Source organism: Acomys russatus, chromosome 26 (assembly GCF_903995435.1).
Source record: "Acomys russatus chromosome 26, mAcoRus1.1, whole genome shotgun sequence".
Lineage (NCBI taxonomy): Eukaryota > Metazoa > Chordata > Mammalia > Rodentia > Muridae > Acomys > Acomys russatus.
Genome location: NC_067162.1, coordinates 21473820 through 21490713, shown reverse-complemented (window position 1 = coordinate 21490713; position 16894 = coordinate 21473820). Strand labels below are relative to the sequence as shown.

General features: G+C 43.7%; 1 protein-coding gene across 2 annotated transcripts in view; it reads left to right on the top strand.

The window, feature by feature from the left end:
* The window catches only part of Csnk2a2 (casein kinase 2 alpha 2), a 41992-nt gene extending 25525 nt beyond the window's left edge, over positions 1 to 16467 (top strand). The window contains exons 6-12 of one of the 2 annotated variants that reach the window (XM_051169279.1): positions 3415 to 3498; positions 4186 to 4296; positions 4812 to 4913; positions 5412 to 5512; positions 7996 to 8144; positions 10560 to 10653; positions 16030 to 16467. In XM_051169279.1, the coding sequence (XP_051025236.1) occupies positions 3415 to 3498; positions 4186 to 4296; positions 4812 to 4913; positions 5412 to 5512; positions 7996 to 8144; positions 10560 to 10636 (624 nt within the window). In that variant the 3' untranslated portion in view covers positions 10637 to 10653; positions 16030 to 16467. Of the gene's footprint in view, positions 1 to 3414; positions 3499 to 4185; positions 4297 to 4811; positions 4914 to 5411; positions 5513 to 7995; positions 8145 to 10559; positions 10692 to 16029 lie in introns of those variants that run through there. The other variant, XM_051169278.1, reaches the window with a different exon arrangement.
* The last annotated feature ends 427 nt before the right edge of the window (positions 16468 to 16894 follow it).

The window sequence follows — 16894 nt, the reverse complement described above, 5'->3', positions numbered from 1 at the left end:
GATCTCTGAGAGCTCAAAGTATTAAGAAACGGGTGGGGAGATGACAGAGTGCTAGTGCTTGTGCACCTCAATTAAGAAAATTCCAAGAAAGAAAGAAAATTACCAAAATGAGGTTTGTATGGGAACTCTGAACATTACTTGAACAAATTACCTGGTTGAAGCAAGGCTAGCCTTAGGGAATGGAAGTGTGCAGAACAAGCTCCATGAAATGAATGACTTATTTAAAATTGTATTTGAGTGGTCTGCCTGTTGCTGGAGCCAAAGTGGTGGACTTAGCATTCACTTGTGTCTGTTGAGCGTCCTTTTTGTTGGTAAGGCTAGACTAAGCTTGATCAGGTCCACCTTTCCTGTGTCTTCTCCAGACTAGAAGGGCAGAGAGAAGTGTGCAGTGCAGTGAACTGGAGGCTGTTCCTTTCCTAGAGGTCTCCCAGAAAGCCACCTGTGAGAGCCACTGTCCACTTCTTGCAAGTGCTCACTCATTTAAGTCAGTGTTCATTCAGGTCTTGCATGTTTTTAGCTAGCACCAGCTAATGAAGACAAAACCCAGCATATCTGTACTCAGAGCTGGTGGCCATGCCGCTGCCTAGTGGCAGGAGTGATCTAGCTCTTCCTGCTAATGAGGCAAAGAATCCCAATTGATGATTGAAAATGCATCTTTTGTGCCAATAATCAGAAACTGTAGCAGATTGTAGAACTGAAGTATCTCCTCAGGGAATCTAAAGGCATGTTAGTAACGCACAGGGAGTCTGGCCAGTGGACCTGGGAAGAATTAATCACCTCTGTCTGTCTGTCTGTCTGTATTTTTGCCTCGGCCTCTGGTTTCATCACAAATTTTTTACATCCCAGTATTGCCCAAATTCAATCTTGGACATAGACTAGGTAAAATGGCAGAAGTCAACATTTTCTCTTATAGAAAGGAAAAATAGAAGTAGGAAACAAGAAATATTTAACCTCACTGAAAATGTAGAAGAACCTGAGGCTGAAGGCTATATGTGACTGCTCAGTGACCACCCCACCCACCTACCCCACACCCCTCCCCTACAGGCTTTGTGTGGTCTGCTTCAGATTTTGGTGGGTATGCCTTTGTGGACCCTAGTTTGATAAGAAAACTTTATGGGTGGGAACTATAAAATGTTGCTTAAACAAATACCAGTTGAAAGAAGGCACAACAGCACATTGGAATCTTGGTACAACTATTGTAAAGCAAAACAAAGAATGGAAGTAGAACACAGGTAAAGTAAATAAATCTTAAGTTTCCGTAGTATTAGATTTTACATGTGTAAAACCTCCAGACAGATGTCCTTAGATCTATGATAGCCAAGTAAACTAAGAATTCTATTCTCTATCCATGTGGTACTGGTCACATACCAAGTACTTACTTTGTGGCCTTGCCTAGCTGGTAGCCATTGTACTACAAAGCACAGCCATAGATTTTTGTTAACTTTGCTGCAAAAAAAAAAAAAAAAAAAAAAAAAAAGGACAAGGCTGGTAGAGAGATTATGGATGTTCAGAAAGTGTTCTTAGGCCCCTTTCCCTCTAGTATTTCCTTCTTTGGAGATAATATCTCACCTCTGTCCCCATTCTCCAAAAAGATTTATTTATTGTTATGTGTATAGTGTTGTGCCTGCATGTACACCCACAGGCCAGAGGAGGGCATCAGATTACATTACAGATGGCTGTGAGCCACCATGTGAGTGCTGGGAATTGAACTCCCGACCTTTGGAAAGCAGTCAGTGTTCTTAACCTCTGAGCCATCTCTCCAGCCCTAAGGGAGCAATTTTTGGCATGCTGATGAGCCTGTGTTTAAATACACCTTCAACATAAAGATGCCTGGTACAGTGCCCTCCTTAGTCTGCTGCTGTTAACCAACCAGGAAGTAACTTGATATCTACAATCATTTTTGTTTTTTATAGCTGGAGTAGCACAGCTCATTCTTAAGTAGGTGTCAGGTATTCTGTTAAACATTCTTCAATACAAGATAGCCTCCACACGAGGAATATTCCAGCCTTTTGAGGCTTTTAGTGCTTTTTAAACCAAAGGTTCTAACTTTGGGGTTCACAAATATGGTATGTGTGTGTGTGTGTGTGTATGCGCGCGCGCAGATTATGAAAAGCTGGATAAACATGCCTATAATCCCAACACTCAGGAGTCTGAGGCAGGAGGATATCAGCCTTGAGGCCAGTCTGGGTGCTGAGAGAATAGAGGAGGGAACCCTGACTGAGCTGTGTAACAATAAAAATGAAAAAGGCATATTAATACAAATTTAAAGATAAAATATTTAAATCAATATTTCTTCAAAGGCAGTATATAGAATGACCAATACATGACAGATAATTTGTTTCATCACTAATAAGGAAACGCAAATGAGAAACACACTGAGACACCACTTTAACCCACCTGGATAGCTATAATTTTAAAAAGGAACAAGTATTGGCAAGAATGTGGAGAAACTGGAACCATCATGTGTTGGACTTGAAAAACAGGCAGCTTCTTAGAAAGTGACCATACAGCAACCAAGGCACTTCTGCCCCTAAAAATCAACCCATGGTAAATGGATGCCTATCCCCCAAAAGACTTCCATATGAAGCATTCTTCTTAGCAGCTGAAAGTAGAAACAACCCAAGTGCAATACACTAAAAAGTTCATAAAATGATTCAATCTCAAAAATAAGCTCAGTGAAAGAAAGTGGATAAAAGACTATGCTATTAGAATGTCCAGTGTCTCTAGAACAGAAGGCAGATCCACCAGTGGCTGGGAGTCACGTGGCATGGGCTCTAAAGTGTGGTGGCAATGGTTATAGAGCTTTTAATTTACCGGCTTTCAAAACATAAAAACCTTTTATATTGATTCTATTACAGGAAGTGGTTTTCTCTCAGAATAGTAACGATTCTGGTCAGGTCTTATGTTTAAAGAAAATGTAAATGCTTCTTAATCTAGAAAATTCACATGCTTAAGTCTGCCTTGTTTAAAGATACTTTATGCCCGGCACAGTGGCACACAACTATAATCCCAGCACTCTGGAGGCAGAGGCAAGTAAATGTGAGTTTGAGGCCAGCCTGGTCTACAAAGTGAGTCCAGGACAGCCAAGGCTACACAGGGAGACCCTGCCTCACAAACAAACAAACATATTAGGATGTCGTTCTTGACGCCCACATACGTTCTGAGGTCCCATACTCTGGCTTCTCATTCTCTCTTTTTAGAAATAACCTTCGGCTTGACAATCGACAGCCCCCTTACTGCTTGCTGCCCGCTGTAGTGACCACAGAGAGCATATTTTTCTCTTTTCTTAAAGGCAGTAAACTGCCCTTTTTGAGACTATTCAAGTTAAGGTGTCACAAATAATTAAAATGTGTTTTTTGCGTTGGGGGTGGTAGAGGGTTTGCTTACTGTTCTCTGTGCTTTCTTACCTACTAGGCTCTGGATTACTGCCACAGCAAGGGAATCATGCACAGGGATGTGAAACCTCACAATGTCATGATAGATCACCAACAAAAAAAGGTACCAATCCGGCCAGGCAGCATCAGACCTTTGCTGAAGGCTTAGGGAAGACCTAAACATTGTCCAGTAGCATTATGGTGTCTGTAGACCGTGCTGATTCCTTCAGTAGACTGCATTACTGTGACTTCACTAGTCTCCAATATTGGTTCCTACCAGGAAATTACACGGTGACCTTGACTATGGTCACTGGTTTTACTTTGGTTTTAGTATTCAAAGGGCCTCAGGAAGAAACTACAGTAGTGGTTTCATTTCACTTCTTCATGAACATTAGGCTATTCCAACTTGCCCTAAAAAAATACACTTGGGTCTCTCCATCTCTGGCTGTCACAGCCAGTGTTAGCTTAATGCCCAGTTAGAGCAGTGCTTTTGTCCTAGAGTGGGCCATGCACATGTCCTTCAGTATTTCCTGATGTTCATGTAAAGAGCTGTGAGTGATGGGGGAATGTGTTCCACATGTAAGTAGCATGTGAATGAAGGCAGAAAAAAGGTTGAGCTCTGTTGATCTGGAGCGAGTAAGAGACCAGGAAACTTAAAAGGGACAGACTCAGAAACATCTCAAGTACTCTGCTCCAAAAATGACCTCATCTGCGTTTGCTAAAGTGTGGTCTTCCATGATTACCCTATGTGTGACCAAATACATCTGCCAGTGCACCTTTCATGGTCTGTTCTGTCTTCTCTTTCTCACAGCTCCGACTGATTGATTGGGGTCTGGCAGAGTTCTATCATCCTGCTCAGGAGTACAATGTCCGAGTGGCCTCGAGGTACTTCAAGGGACCAGAGCTCCTTGTGGACTATCAGGTGATCGTGTCAGTGAAGCTGCTCTGAGCTATTCTTACATTTTCTTAGGGATTTTCCTCGTTTACTGTGGAGTCACTTTGGATACATTCAAAACCTAGTTATACTATGCAAGAGGTTTTTCTTAGCTACATTTTTAAAATTCATTATTTTGTGTGTGTGTGTCTAAGCATACTTGTGCCACAGCCCACATGTGAGGTCAGAAGACAGCTTGTGGAAGTTAGTTCTCTCTACCAGATGGTTCTGGGGACCAGGGTGAGGTTGTTAGCGTTGGCAGTCCTTCAGCACTTGTCTTGCCAGCTGAGCCTCTTGCTCCCTTTTTTCTTTTTTCTAAGGGAAAGGAGTGACTTAGTTATAAAGTAACTGCAAAAAGGTTGAGAATGGTCCTTGGTAGTGGAGTGCCGGCCTAATATGTGTTAGGCCCTGGTGCCTCAAAAATAAGAGCTGACCTTCAGAGGTAATGAGTACTAGAGACTTGGAAGCACCCTTGACTAACTGGCCATCCTTGCTGCCTTCAGATGTACGATTACAGCTTGGATATGTGGAGCTTGGGCTGTATGTTAGCAAGCATGATATTCCGGAAGGAGCCATTTTTCCATGGGCAGGACAACTATGACCAGGTGAGCAGATTTGGCCCATGTGACTTTTCACAAATGCTGGGAAAGTAGCATCTGAGACAGGGATTCTCTCCCATAAGCCATGGAGTGCCACTCACTGCACATGGGCTGCTGTGTAAGTTGAAGATTTGTTCAGAATCGTGTCTGTGCTCGTGAGGTCCCCAAGCATGCAGACACAGATAATGCTGTCTGTGCTGAACTTTCAAGATGGGTGTAAGAAATAAGGCACCTCTTTGTCATATTCTAGTCATTTGATCACACTGTCCCCAAAGATGTTAGCATCTAAATTATTGTAACCCCTTAAAAATCAGTTTAGAAACTTGCATTCCTTCGAGCCTTGTGTCCTCAAGTCTCTGTTTATCCTAGACTCAGGTCTCCATTAAGTCCTTAGAGATTTGAATAGCGTGGAGTCTCCTGATTGTCAAGTCCAGTGCAGTGTCCTCACAGGCTCACGGAGAAGCTCTGTGCTTGGTGGTTTGGTCAGCTTGTTTTATGTTTCAGCTTGTTCGCATTGCCAAGGTTCTGGGGACAGATGAGCTGTATGGGTACCTGAAGAAGTACCACATAGACCTAGATCCACACTTCAATGACATCTTGGGACAGTAAGTAAGGAAGAGATGAGATGGAGGGAGGGATGGTGCACCTTGCTCTATTTCAGAAGTTGAGAGGTTAGACAAAATCCAATTTCTTTCCCTTTTCTTACATCAGTGTTTTTGTTTGTTGAGGCAGTCTCGCTTGCTATGTATACCAGAGCTGATCTTTTGTTTTTGTTCTTGTTTTTCTAGACAGGGTTTCTCTGTGTAGCCCTGGCTGTCCTGGAACTCTCTTTGTAGTCCAAGCCTTGAGCTCACAGAGATCCACCTGCCTCTGCTTTTCAAGTGCTGAGATTACAGGCATGTGCCACCAGACACCATGCTGGGCTCTCAGCTGGTCTTGAACTCAGAGATCTACCTGCCTTGACTTCCCAATAGGACTCCTATTTATCAATAGAAAGAGTGGGAAAATAAGGGGCTGGAGAGATGGCTCAGCGGTTAAGAGCACTGTCTGCTCTTCCAGAGGTCCTGAGTTCAATTCCCAGCAACCACATGGTGCCTCACAACCATCTGTAATGAGATCTACTGCCCTCTTCTGGCCTGTATGTATTACATGGAGGCAGAACACTAAAATAAATAAATCTTTTTTTTTTTTTTTTTTTTTTTTTTTTAAGGGGCTGGAGAGATGGCTCAGAGGTTAAGAGGACTGGCTGTTTTTCCAAAGATTCTGAGTTCAGTTCCCAGCAACCACATGGTGGCTTACAACCATCTATAATGAGATCTGGTGCCCTCTTCTGGTGTATGGGCAGAATACTGTATAACTAATAAATAAATAAATCTTTAAAAAAAAAAAAAAAAAAAAGATCTTGGCAGATATTTAAAAAGAAAGTGGAAAATAAGCCATGTATGGACATGCATGTCTCTAATCATAATGCCTGGAAGGCTGAGGCAAGAGGATTATTGAGTTTGAAACTAGCCTGGCAATCATGAAATAGATTCTGTGGAAACAAATGGAAAACAATCATATTTTTGTTTTTGAAAAAACAAAGTTTGTTTGGTTAAAGCATATGCTTAATTTTTTAAAAATTTGTTTAATTTTATTTTACGTACATTCGTGTGAGGGTGTCAGATCCATTAGAACTGCAGTGACAGACAGTTGTGAGCTGCTATATAGGTGCTGGGAATTGAGCCTGAGTCCTTTGGAAGAGCAGACAGTCCTCTTAACCATTGAGCCATCTCTCCAGCCCCATCATGTGGTTAATTTTTGTAAATTGTTTTTTTTTTCGTTTATTATGTAAGCATGTTTTACCTGTGTGTATCATGCGTGTATGCTTGGTGTCTGCAGAGCCAGAAATGGGCTATTCTAAAATTGGAGTTACAGGTGGTTAAGAGCCACCATGTGGATGCTGGCAACTGAACCTCAGTTCCCTGGAAGAGCAGCTGGTGCTCTTAACCACTGAGCCATCTCCCCAGCCCTGCATATGCTTATTTTATGACACATCTCAAGAAACTATGCTTCTTCAAATAAGAAATGAGTAGCTTAAAGGGGGGGGGGGCTGGAGGGATGGCTCAGAGGTTAAGAGCACTGAGCACGGTCGCTCATAACCATCTGTAATGTGATTTGATGCCCTCTTCTGGCCTGCAGGCCTACATTCAGGCAGAGCACTCTATGCATAATAAATAAATAAATCTTAAAAAAGGAAAAAACAGAACAGCTTATTTTCTCAAATCAGTTTTATAATAAATATTAAGGCATACTGAATTTTCAGGTACAGTCCATGTGCTTATGATTTAGGGATTGGTTTTGTTTGTTTTGTTTTGTTTGTTGGTTTGACAAGGTCTTACTATGTAGCCCTGGCTGGCCTCAACCTGAATGCTAGCATTGTAGGTGTGTACCACCATGCCCAGCTTCAATGCAGTATGCTAAAAGTAAATGTTTGGCTGCTGGTCTTCAGCACTTTATAAAACCACTTCTTTCTAAAACTAGCCTGCTAAATGTATCTACTGACCCACCATTATTTAGTCATCATCAGGCCATACAATTGGTGAAAAGACTGAAGCATAAGAATAACCCAGAAGCTGGGCGTGGTGGCGCACACCTTTAATCACAGTGCTTGGGAGGCAGGGGCAGGTGGATCGCTGTGAGTTCGAGGCCAGCCTGGTCTACAAAGTGAGTCTAGGACAGCCAAGGCTACACAGAGAAACCCTTGTCTTGAAAAAAAAAAAAGAAGGAGAATCCAGAAAAATTGAGCAAATTCTCTCAGTTGTAGATGTTTTAAACAGGTCTTGCTTATTTAATGGCTGAGTGGTTTGTGTCAGTTTGCCATGGTTATAACTGGGGCTCAGGGGGTGGGTGTGCGGCCTGTTTAAAGTAAGAATGAGCTTCAGCTGCTTCACAGTGTGAATGCACTGGTCTAAGGTGGGTGATGCTGGGCCGAGCAAAGGACAGTTGTTCTTGGTGTTTAGTCTCAGAATAGTAATGGTTTGCTGTTTTTTTGTTTGTTTGTTTGTTTTTGTTTTTTGTGGTTTTTGTTTTGTTTTGTTTTTTTTAGACATTCACGGAAGCGCTGGGAAAATTTTATCCATAGTGAGAACAGACACCTTGTCAGCCCTGAAGCCCTAGATCTTCTTGACAAGCTCCTGCGGTATGACCATCAACAGAGATTGACCGCCAAAGAGGCCATGGAGCACCCATACTTCTGTGAGTTATTAAAAAGCAAAACTGTCGTCCTTTTTTGTTTGTTTTTGGTTTTTCAAGACAGGGTTTCTCTGTATAGCCTTAGCTGTCCTGGACTCGCTTTGTAGACCACGCTGGCCTTGAACTCACAGCGATCCACCTGCCTCTGCCTCCCAGAGTGCTGGGAGTAAAGGCGTGCGCTACCATACCACCCCTTTATCTTTGAGCTCAGTCAGAACACTAGATATTTGCTTCAAATTTTATTCATTCTAGATCTCTGAGGCCACAGTTTAAAACCTAATCAAAGATTTTTTTTTTTTTTTCCCATTTAAAAAAAGTAATAAGGTCGGGTGTGGTGACACATACCTTTAATCCCAATACTTGAGAAGCAGAGACAAGTGGATCCCTGTGAGTTCAAGGTCAGCCTGGTCTGCAGAGTGAGTCCAGGACAGCCAGGGTTATGTTACACAGAAACCCTGCCTCCAAAAAAACTGAAATAAATAAATATAAAAATAAAAAACTGGAGCTGGAGAAATGGTTCAGAGGTTAAGAGTAATGGCTGCTTTTCCAGAGGTCCTGAGTTCAATTCCCAGCAACCACATGGTGGCTCGCAACAGTCTATGATGAGATCTGGTGCCCTCTTCTGGCCTGCCAGGTACACATGCAGGCAGAACACTATAAACATAATAAATACATAAATCTTTTTGAAAACTCAATTAAAAAAAAAAACACACATAGTGAAAAGTAGTTAGATTACCCCAATGTGTTTCTAAAGAAAGCAGTATGTGAATAAGAGGGATCTGAGGTGAGAGAGCAGCCAGGTATCACAGCTGGATTCTGATGTCTGAGCACATGTGTGTACTTGTACTTGCTTATGGTTTAAGGGCGTGTAGTTCTTCCCACTGAAAGTTTCATATACACTTGACTGGTGTCGTTGAAAGCGATAGCTTAGTCTAGTCATGAAAGAGGCTGAGAAAGGAAGACGTGACTTGACTCTTCACTTTGCATCAAGGTGAACTTACTTCCAGAGGGATTTGTCTGTTGTTTGACTACTGTATTATTTTCCTTTCCTTTTTACCTCTGGAGTTTAATGAATTCCTAATAATATTAATTAATATGAAAGATATTACTATAGTCTTGAACTTAGGGCAGAAGTTTAAAGTGACAAAAAAATGTAAAGGGTCTTCTCTTTTAGCCTTCTGTGCCTTAGACAGGCGACATTCAGTTGTCTGCTTTCTAATTTCCAACACAGAGAGTTGTGTTCACTCTGCAAGGCAGGCCACTTTAAGGATACTGGTATAGCCCAGAGTGATGGCACATACTTTTAAACCAACCACTCAGGAAGTGGAGGTAGTCAGATCTCGAGGCCAGCCTGGGTTACATAGTAAGACTATCTTTAAAAACAAAAAACAAAAAACAAAAACAATAGCCAAGTGTACTGACACATAACTTTAATCTAGATAGATCCAAGAATTTGAGACCAGCCAGGGCTACACACAAAGACTCTCAAAAACAAAACAAAACAAAAAACAAAAAACAAACAAACAAACAAAAAAAACAAACTCAATAAAAGCCAGGACTGATGACGCACGCCTGTAATGTTCGAGGTCAGCCTGGTCTACAAATCGAGTCCAGCACAGCCAAGGCTACACAGAGAAACCCTGTTTCAAAAATAAGTAAATAAATAAATAACCAAAACTCAGTAAAATACAAAGCGATACAGGTGTAAATTCATAAGGCAAATGCATAAGGATTGCAAGTTTGAGGCCATGTAGGGTATATAGTAATACTCTGTCTCAAGTAATAACAAAAACAGCCTGGTGAATGTCTCCCATAATTCGTTATTTGATGGCTTTTCTAAACAAACTGCATATTTCACTGCTGCTTAAAACTGATAGACTGCCATTGGCACTCACCTTTACATAAGGTGCTTATCATTGTATGTGCTTTAAAGAATTTAGGGCTGGGTATGATGTTGGTACTCAAAGAAGAAATCGGTGTTAATTTTGAATAATGGTAAGTTAGGGTTTCTGTGCTTTTCAGCAGTTGGGTCTGTATTCTAAGTAAGTAGAATTGTGTCCAAAATAATTCCCCAGTGGGCATGGGGCCACTTTGGCTGAGCTGGCAGCTAAGGCTGAGGAAGAGTGAGAGTTCAGGGCTAGTGTGAGCAGCTTAGCAAAACTTTACCCCAAAATAAAACTTTCAGTAGGAGTTGAGGAAATGACTTGGAGGTAGATTGATCGCCTGGCATCCGTGAGGCTATGGCTTCTATCTCCTGCTTTGAGGGCAAAAAAATGAGTAATCATTTCCTGGTCCTGTCATAGTGCCTGGTTTTGTGTGGCCTGAGGTCCACATGCATGTCTGTCTTAGTGCATGTGGAAGGTGAGGCAGGTGACTATGCCCGTCCTGACGTGGGGAACCTGTGCTCCTCTCTTGCAGACCCAGTAGTGAAGGAGCAGTCGCAGCCTTGCCCAGAGAACGCTGTGCTTTCCAGTGGTCTCACCACAGCACGATGAAACCTGGGGAATCGACGGTAATGCAGCACTGATGCTTGCCAATAAACCAACCAAACACAAACTTGAAGGAAACTACAGTGTGATAAAAGAAATTCTAACCATTCCTTCTAAAGGCAAAGAAGAGTAAAGACCTAAAGTCTGTCAAAAGCAAGAAACTCCCCAGTACTAGTCTGCAGGGAGCCGCGCTGTGCAGTGTGGCAGAGCGCATAGTTCAGGCTCTGAGGGGACTCTCCCTTTGGAATGCATGGGAGATGAGAAGCTTGGAGTTGTTGTACACGTACCTGCGTTTAACAGGATACCACTGTTGAATTAACCTGTTCTGTCAACAAGCTCTGAATATCTGACTTCCTATCTATTCCATTGCGGTCTGGTTTTCTTCTGTGAGAATTCAGGCTCACGTTTTAGCAAAAGTCAGCAGTCTATTCTGACACACCAGCCTCATTTACAAAAAAAAAAAAAAAACAAAACAAAACAAAAAAGAGAGAGAAAAAAAGGATTAAAACAGTGACAGTATTTTTTTTAAGCTCTTTTACAAATTCATGTGTTACGTATTTTTTTATGACATGAGCTCTCCAGGAAATGTACCTCATTCCTGCAGTTTTCTTCTAAGTGTATTCATTTGGAAGCAAGCTGCAGTCACTCTCACCATGTCCTCTTTGGTGTCAGGAGATGGCACTGTAAATCTTGAGATGCCATGAACAGGTCCCAGGCTCATTAGAAGCTCCACGCTGTGTGCATAACTTGGGGCTCACCTTTATTGATTTGCCTAACTATTGAATCTTGTTGCCTTTTTTCATTTTAGCTTTTTTATCCCTGGCCTTGTAAGGCAAACCTCAGCATTTCTCTGCACATCCTTGTGTGGGCACCTACTTTAGTGCACCAGTCTAAAACAAAGACTGTTTTTGTTCACAGCCACAGCTACAGCTGGAAGGCTGGTCTTCAGGCAGTTTAAAGAAGAGGAAAATGGTATGCTATGATTTATTCAGGGAAGACGAACAGGTGCAAAAGGCAGACCACCCGGCTTCCCTCTTAACCCTGTGAAAGCAGGTCTGGCCTTGATAGGTCAAAGAAGACTCTGGCATGCAGGTGCTGGCTTGTGGACAGGGCTGTCCTGTGACTCCTGCAACTGACTGGAGAGGCATGGCCTGGGCTTGGGGGAGGAAGTGGGGCTCCTGGAGCAAGTGTCAAAGCTTTATAGACCCACTGTGCTAACCTTTGCGTTAGCAAAGAGCTACATTTTGTGTTTTGTTTTTGTATTGTTTTTGATTTTTTTGTCTTTTTAAATAGGACTGATTTCATTTGGGGGATTGGTCACTGACATGGTTTGCCAGCTAGGCCCCTCTCCCTGGCTGCAGAGCCATGCCTCAGCTCTGGGGACCTAACATGCTTGAGGTATCTACTGCATCACACTTAGGGTTTCTTCATTAACTATTTAATAATGCCATACATTTTTATAAGGTTAGATTGTTGTTTGAAACATCTGTTTACATTCCAAATTCCAATAAACTTGTATTGGTATTGGTAGCAGGTCCATTTCTAAATGCAGATTCTATCTTGTCGTTTGGTCTGTGGGAACTTAAAAGGCAAATATGACTCTTCTCTTGATAGTATGGAGTTGAGTTTATAGAGTAAAAAGTAAGATCTTGGGCCAGTGACATGGCAGGTAAAGGCATTTCCTGCCAAGACTGAGACCTGAGTTCAGTCCCCAAAACCTACGTGGTAGAGGGAGAACATGCTCCCATGATTTGTCGTCTTCCCACACCTGCGCAGTGGCATGTAAACACACACCAATAAATAAAAGTTTTAAAAATCTTCTTTTAAGATCCTTTATAAAGCCAGGACTTAAATCTTCAGTTAAGGTTTTCATACAGATCCTGCCTCCTTGCGTTGCAACTTTTGTGTATCAATGTATACATTTGTTCTTCCTGAGAATCAGAAACATGACATAGCCGCAACAACCTGTGTTAACATGTCAAGTAGCAAACCTCAAGTGTTGGGGGTAACCATGGGCCTTCTCACGTGCCCTTACAGGCAGCCTGTCAGGAGTATAGGTCACTGTATGCCTTTCCTGTTCTCTAACCCCATCTCCTTGATCACCTATGTTTCTCTCTCTTCAAGTTGTTCAAGAGCCTATTGGAGGGTCTCAATGAGCAGAAATCCCACCTCTTTGCCCTGGGTCCTCCAGAGATACTAGGGAAGGAGTTGGCCATGTTCCTCTGACCCTCCCCTTTGGCATGCTCTGGGGGAGAGGTCCTTGAATGACATGTCCTTTGTATGCAGCAGTGTCTGCACTTTATCTCTCTTCCCCCCTCTCTCCCCTTGGGCTTGAAATGCTTGCTCCCTCTGGGTCTGGACTAGATGCGTAGGCTGGTCTTTCCCAAATTGCGGTGTCTAGTAGACCTCTTTTGCCTGGGTTCAGAGAATCTTAAAGGGTGTGTGTAAGTAGAGGTGGGAGTCTGGTTTTAACTCACACTAAACTAGTAAATTTACCCACCTAGTATCCTTTTCAGTGAATATTTTTTTAACCCATCTCAGTAATTCTCATTTGTTTCATTACCTTATAACAGATTTAAAGTGCCTATGACAAGGACTTAATTCCTAATGAAAAGCAAAAAAAATCCCATGGGGAACAGGGTAGTGTTGCACTGTCATCTCAGGAAGGCCTGGGGTCAAGAGCACACGTGCACCTGGTGTGCTGGGAAGCGGCTCCAGGACTGTCTCCCCTGGGTATCCACAGGGAGCATGGCCGCAAGGTTTCCTGGGCTAAAAGCCATGCTAAGAGTGCTACTCAGGAGTACATTCGTGGCGGTTTGTTCTTTCAGGCTCCAGTCAGCTGACCTGCTCCTGTCCCTGTTGTAGGTGGCTGGGTAGAAGCCATTGTCTGTGTAATGAGGGCACGTCTTATGGAGGCTTAATCTGGAAGAGCAGAGTGCCCAGCCAGGCCTTGTGGCCCCTCCTCTAACATGGCCATGCTTAGATCACGTGGAGAGTCCTTGGTAGAAAGTAAGGCATTCTCGGACCGACTGTGGAGAGAGAGAAGCTGGTAGTCCCCAAGGCTTAGAGAAGGTGGCTGTGGAGGACAGGTGAAGGAAAATGTGAGGGTGGGCTTTGAAGAGCTGGCACTGATGAAGCTGCTGCAGGCGCCTGGACAGAACACTGCCCCAGGCTTGGGTCCAATAGCCTTTGAGAGGGAGTGGTCAGGGGCCTCAGGGTCTGCACCTACTCAGGGAAACAGTCTAGGTTCTCCAGGAGCATGCTGAGGTGTCAGCAGACCTACGTGGGAACGATGGGGAGTGTGTGTGTGCATTGAGCTCAGTGCAGGAGCCCAGCTAACTCTGCTTTAGCTCCAGTTCCCATTCTCAGACACCACAGGGAAGGACAGTCTCCCTCCGGCTCAGGAGTTAGCAGCTAGGGGCTGGGGGAGGTGGTGCTCAATGCCAGCCCCTCTGAAAGCAAAAGCAAGTGGTTCTCTTGAACATTCATGAACCCGAGTTTGTTAGGGAGCTTAATAAATTAAAACTGAAGTGTGTCCTGCCTTTAAAAAGTGAACCCCACCTTGGGGGTGATGGGAAAGGGAGGTGGTCAGGAGAGATTGCTTTTGTGCTTTGGGTGGTCTTTGTTGTAGAAGCTGGCAAGGTTGGTTTATGCAGCTGGTGCAAAGTACATTTGTGTCAAGACTCAACAACTGTGCTACAAATGTGACACTTAACCCTGAACTGCATGTATTGGGGATTTTTTTTTTTTTAACAAAACAAAAACTTTGAATCAATAAATTAACAGTTTTTCACTTGCTGGTTCTTCTTGCTCTAAATGGTGAATTTGGGACAGGATCTTGCTATCCAGTGGCAAGCTTGGATAATCTTCAAGAACCAAGGAGCCTTCTGTTTGCAGGAAAACGACACTGCCTGTGTTGTGGCCTTTTCCAAGTGAACACTACAAACCCAGTTCCTCCGTGTAGCCCTGGATGGCTGACGTGTGGTTCCATGTCAAATCCTGTTTTCCTAAATAAAAATTTATGTTGACAATGCCTGACCTTCCCAATTAAGAGACAAATTGTTGCTGGGGACCTTAGCTTGCATTTGGAGGCGGGGGTGGGCATAAGCCTGGAGCTTTGAAGACCTTCACTTTGGTGTGCAGATTTTTTTTTTTTTTTTAAGTAGTGGGACTGAAGTGGTGTTACTCAAGACCCTTGGTTCTCAGATCTGGCTTTTTTTGTTACATGACTTTAACCTTGTGACCCAGGCTTGGGTATTTGTGACAATCTGCCCCTACTACCCCTTGCAGCGCGCACGTGAATGTGGGCCTGTGCTGTCATTTGGCTAAAGGTAGGGGTCTTATGTGCACATGAGTTTTTGCCCTCACTGATTTCCCCAAATTGGACCTTTGGATAACATGAGTGGGCAAATCCTTTCCCCAAGGGGGCTTTACACAGTGATTGAGACAGCTTACTGGATGCCAAGTGCTTTCTACACGTGGTCTTCTAGAATCCAGGCACTGACCTCTCAAGCACCTGCCTTACCACGATGAGTATGGAAGGAGGCCATGCCCAGACAGCTTAGCTGTCTGTAGAGGTGGGTTGAAAATTTGAGCTCCCTTGGGCTTGAGAGATGGCTCAGAGGTTAAGAGCACTGTCTGCTCTTCCAGGGGTCCTGAGTTCAATTCTCAGCAACCACATGGTGACTAACAACCATCTATAATGAGATCTGGTGCCCTCTTATGTGCAGGTGTATATGGAGGCAGAACACTGTATTTAATAAGTAAATAAATATTAAAAAAAATAAAAATAGGGGTTGGAGAGATGGCTCAGAGGTTAGGAGCACTATTTGCTCTTCCGAAGGTCCTGAGTTCAATTCTCAGCAACCACATGGTGGCTCACAACCACCTGTAATGAGATCTGGTGGCTTCTTCTGGTGGGCAGGCACATGTGTGGACAGAATACTGTGTAAATAATAAATCTTTAAAAAAAAATAAATAAAAATAGGAAAGAAAATTTGAGCTCCCCTGCTGCCCTTCAGTGATAGTAGGTTTAGCCCTTTCCCTGCATAACAAGTCATGTGATTCCTAGACTCAGTGGTTCTCAGTCGATCCTGGGGCTGGACCTGTTATCTAGCTTGAAGGATGGTCACAGGACATCTGCATCGGCACCTGACAGGGTAGGAGAATTCATTGTGACATGATGTGGTCAGAGTTCCTTCCAGAAGGCCAGGCCAGTGGCTGCCTCTACTGGAGTCAAAGAGCAGGAAGAGGATACTTCAAGGCCTGGGCTCATGCAGCAAGTGGCGTGGAGAAGACAAGCTTGTGCCCTGTCCCCCAGCCCTGACCCAGGTGGCCTGCCTTTCACTCTGGCTCAGATTGATTAATGCCCTCTTTCCCCTCCTCCCATCTCTCCCCAGGTCTGTTGCGGTTCCTCCCACTTTTCCATAAGCAGAACAAGAACCAAATCAAACGTCTTAACGCGTGTAGAGATCACGTCCCGAGAGCAGACACAAAATGGTGGCAGGCTTGGCGAGCACGAACTAGAGCACCCGAAGGGCAGCCCACCACCGTAAATCAGACCTCACTTCCGAATGTAAAAGGTTCACATGCCTTTGGCTTCCTGTTGACTTCCTCCCGACCCAGAAAGCATGGGAAATGTGAAGGGTATGCAAAAAATGGTTGTTGGTTACTATTGCTCCCTTGTGCCCTTGACCCATCCCATGGCTGCCTGTTGCTCCAGCAAACCCCAAGGACTAGCTGACCACAGACTCTACAGATGGGATGGGGGCAGTGTATGGCATGGTGGGAAGTTATATACTATTATTTTAAAAGTATATATTATTGAATAAAATGTTTTAAAAGAAGCGAATGGAGAGTTTTCCATGTGGAAGGGGGCATTGACCAAGACCTGTGGCCAGAGGTAGCCAGTGCACTTGTGCCAGGCTCTAACTAGAGAGAAGTAGGGCCAGGATGGCATGTGTCAGAGTGGAGTGAACAGCCTATGTTGCTGCATAGGCTGGGAGAGCTGGGCCTTGACTGCAGTCCCCATCACTTGTCCACTCTCAACTCTCCCAAATGAGGAGTGGCTCAGTCAGTATTTAAGGGGGATAAATGCCCCGTGGTGACTTCAGGAAGATAATGTAAAGCCGCCCCTCGATGTTTCTTTGCTCACATCTCAACATTTTATTCTGCTGCCTACTCCCTTCGGAAGAAATGCCTCAGTCCTAGGGGCAAGTTGAATCTGCTATCCAATGGGAGGGAAGGGATCAAGCCCAAAGATAC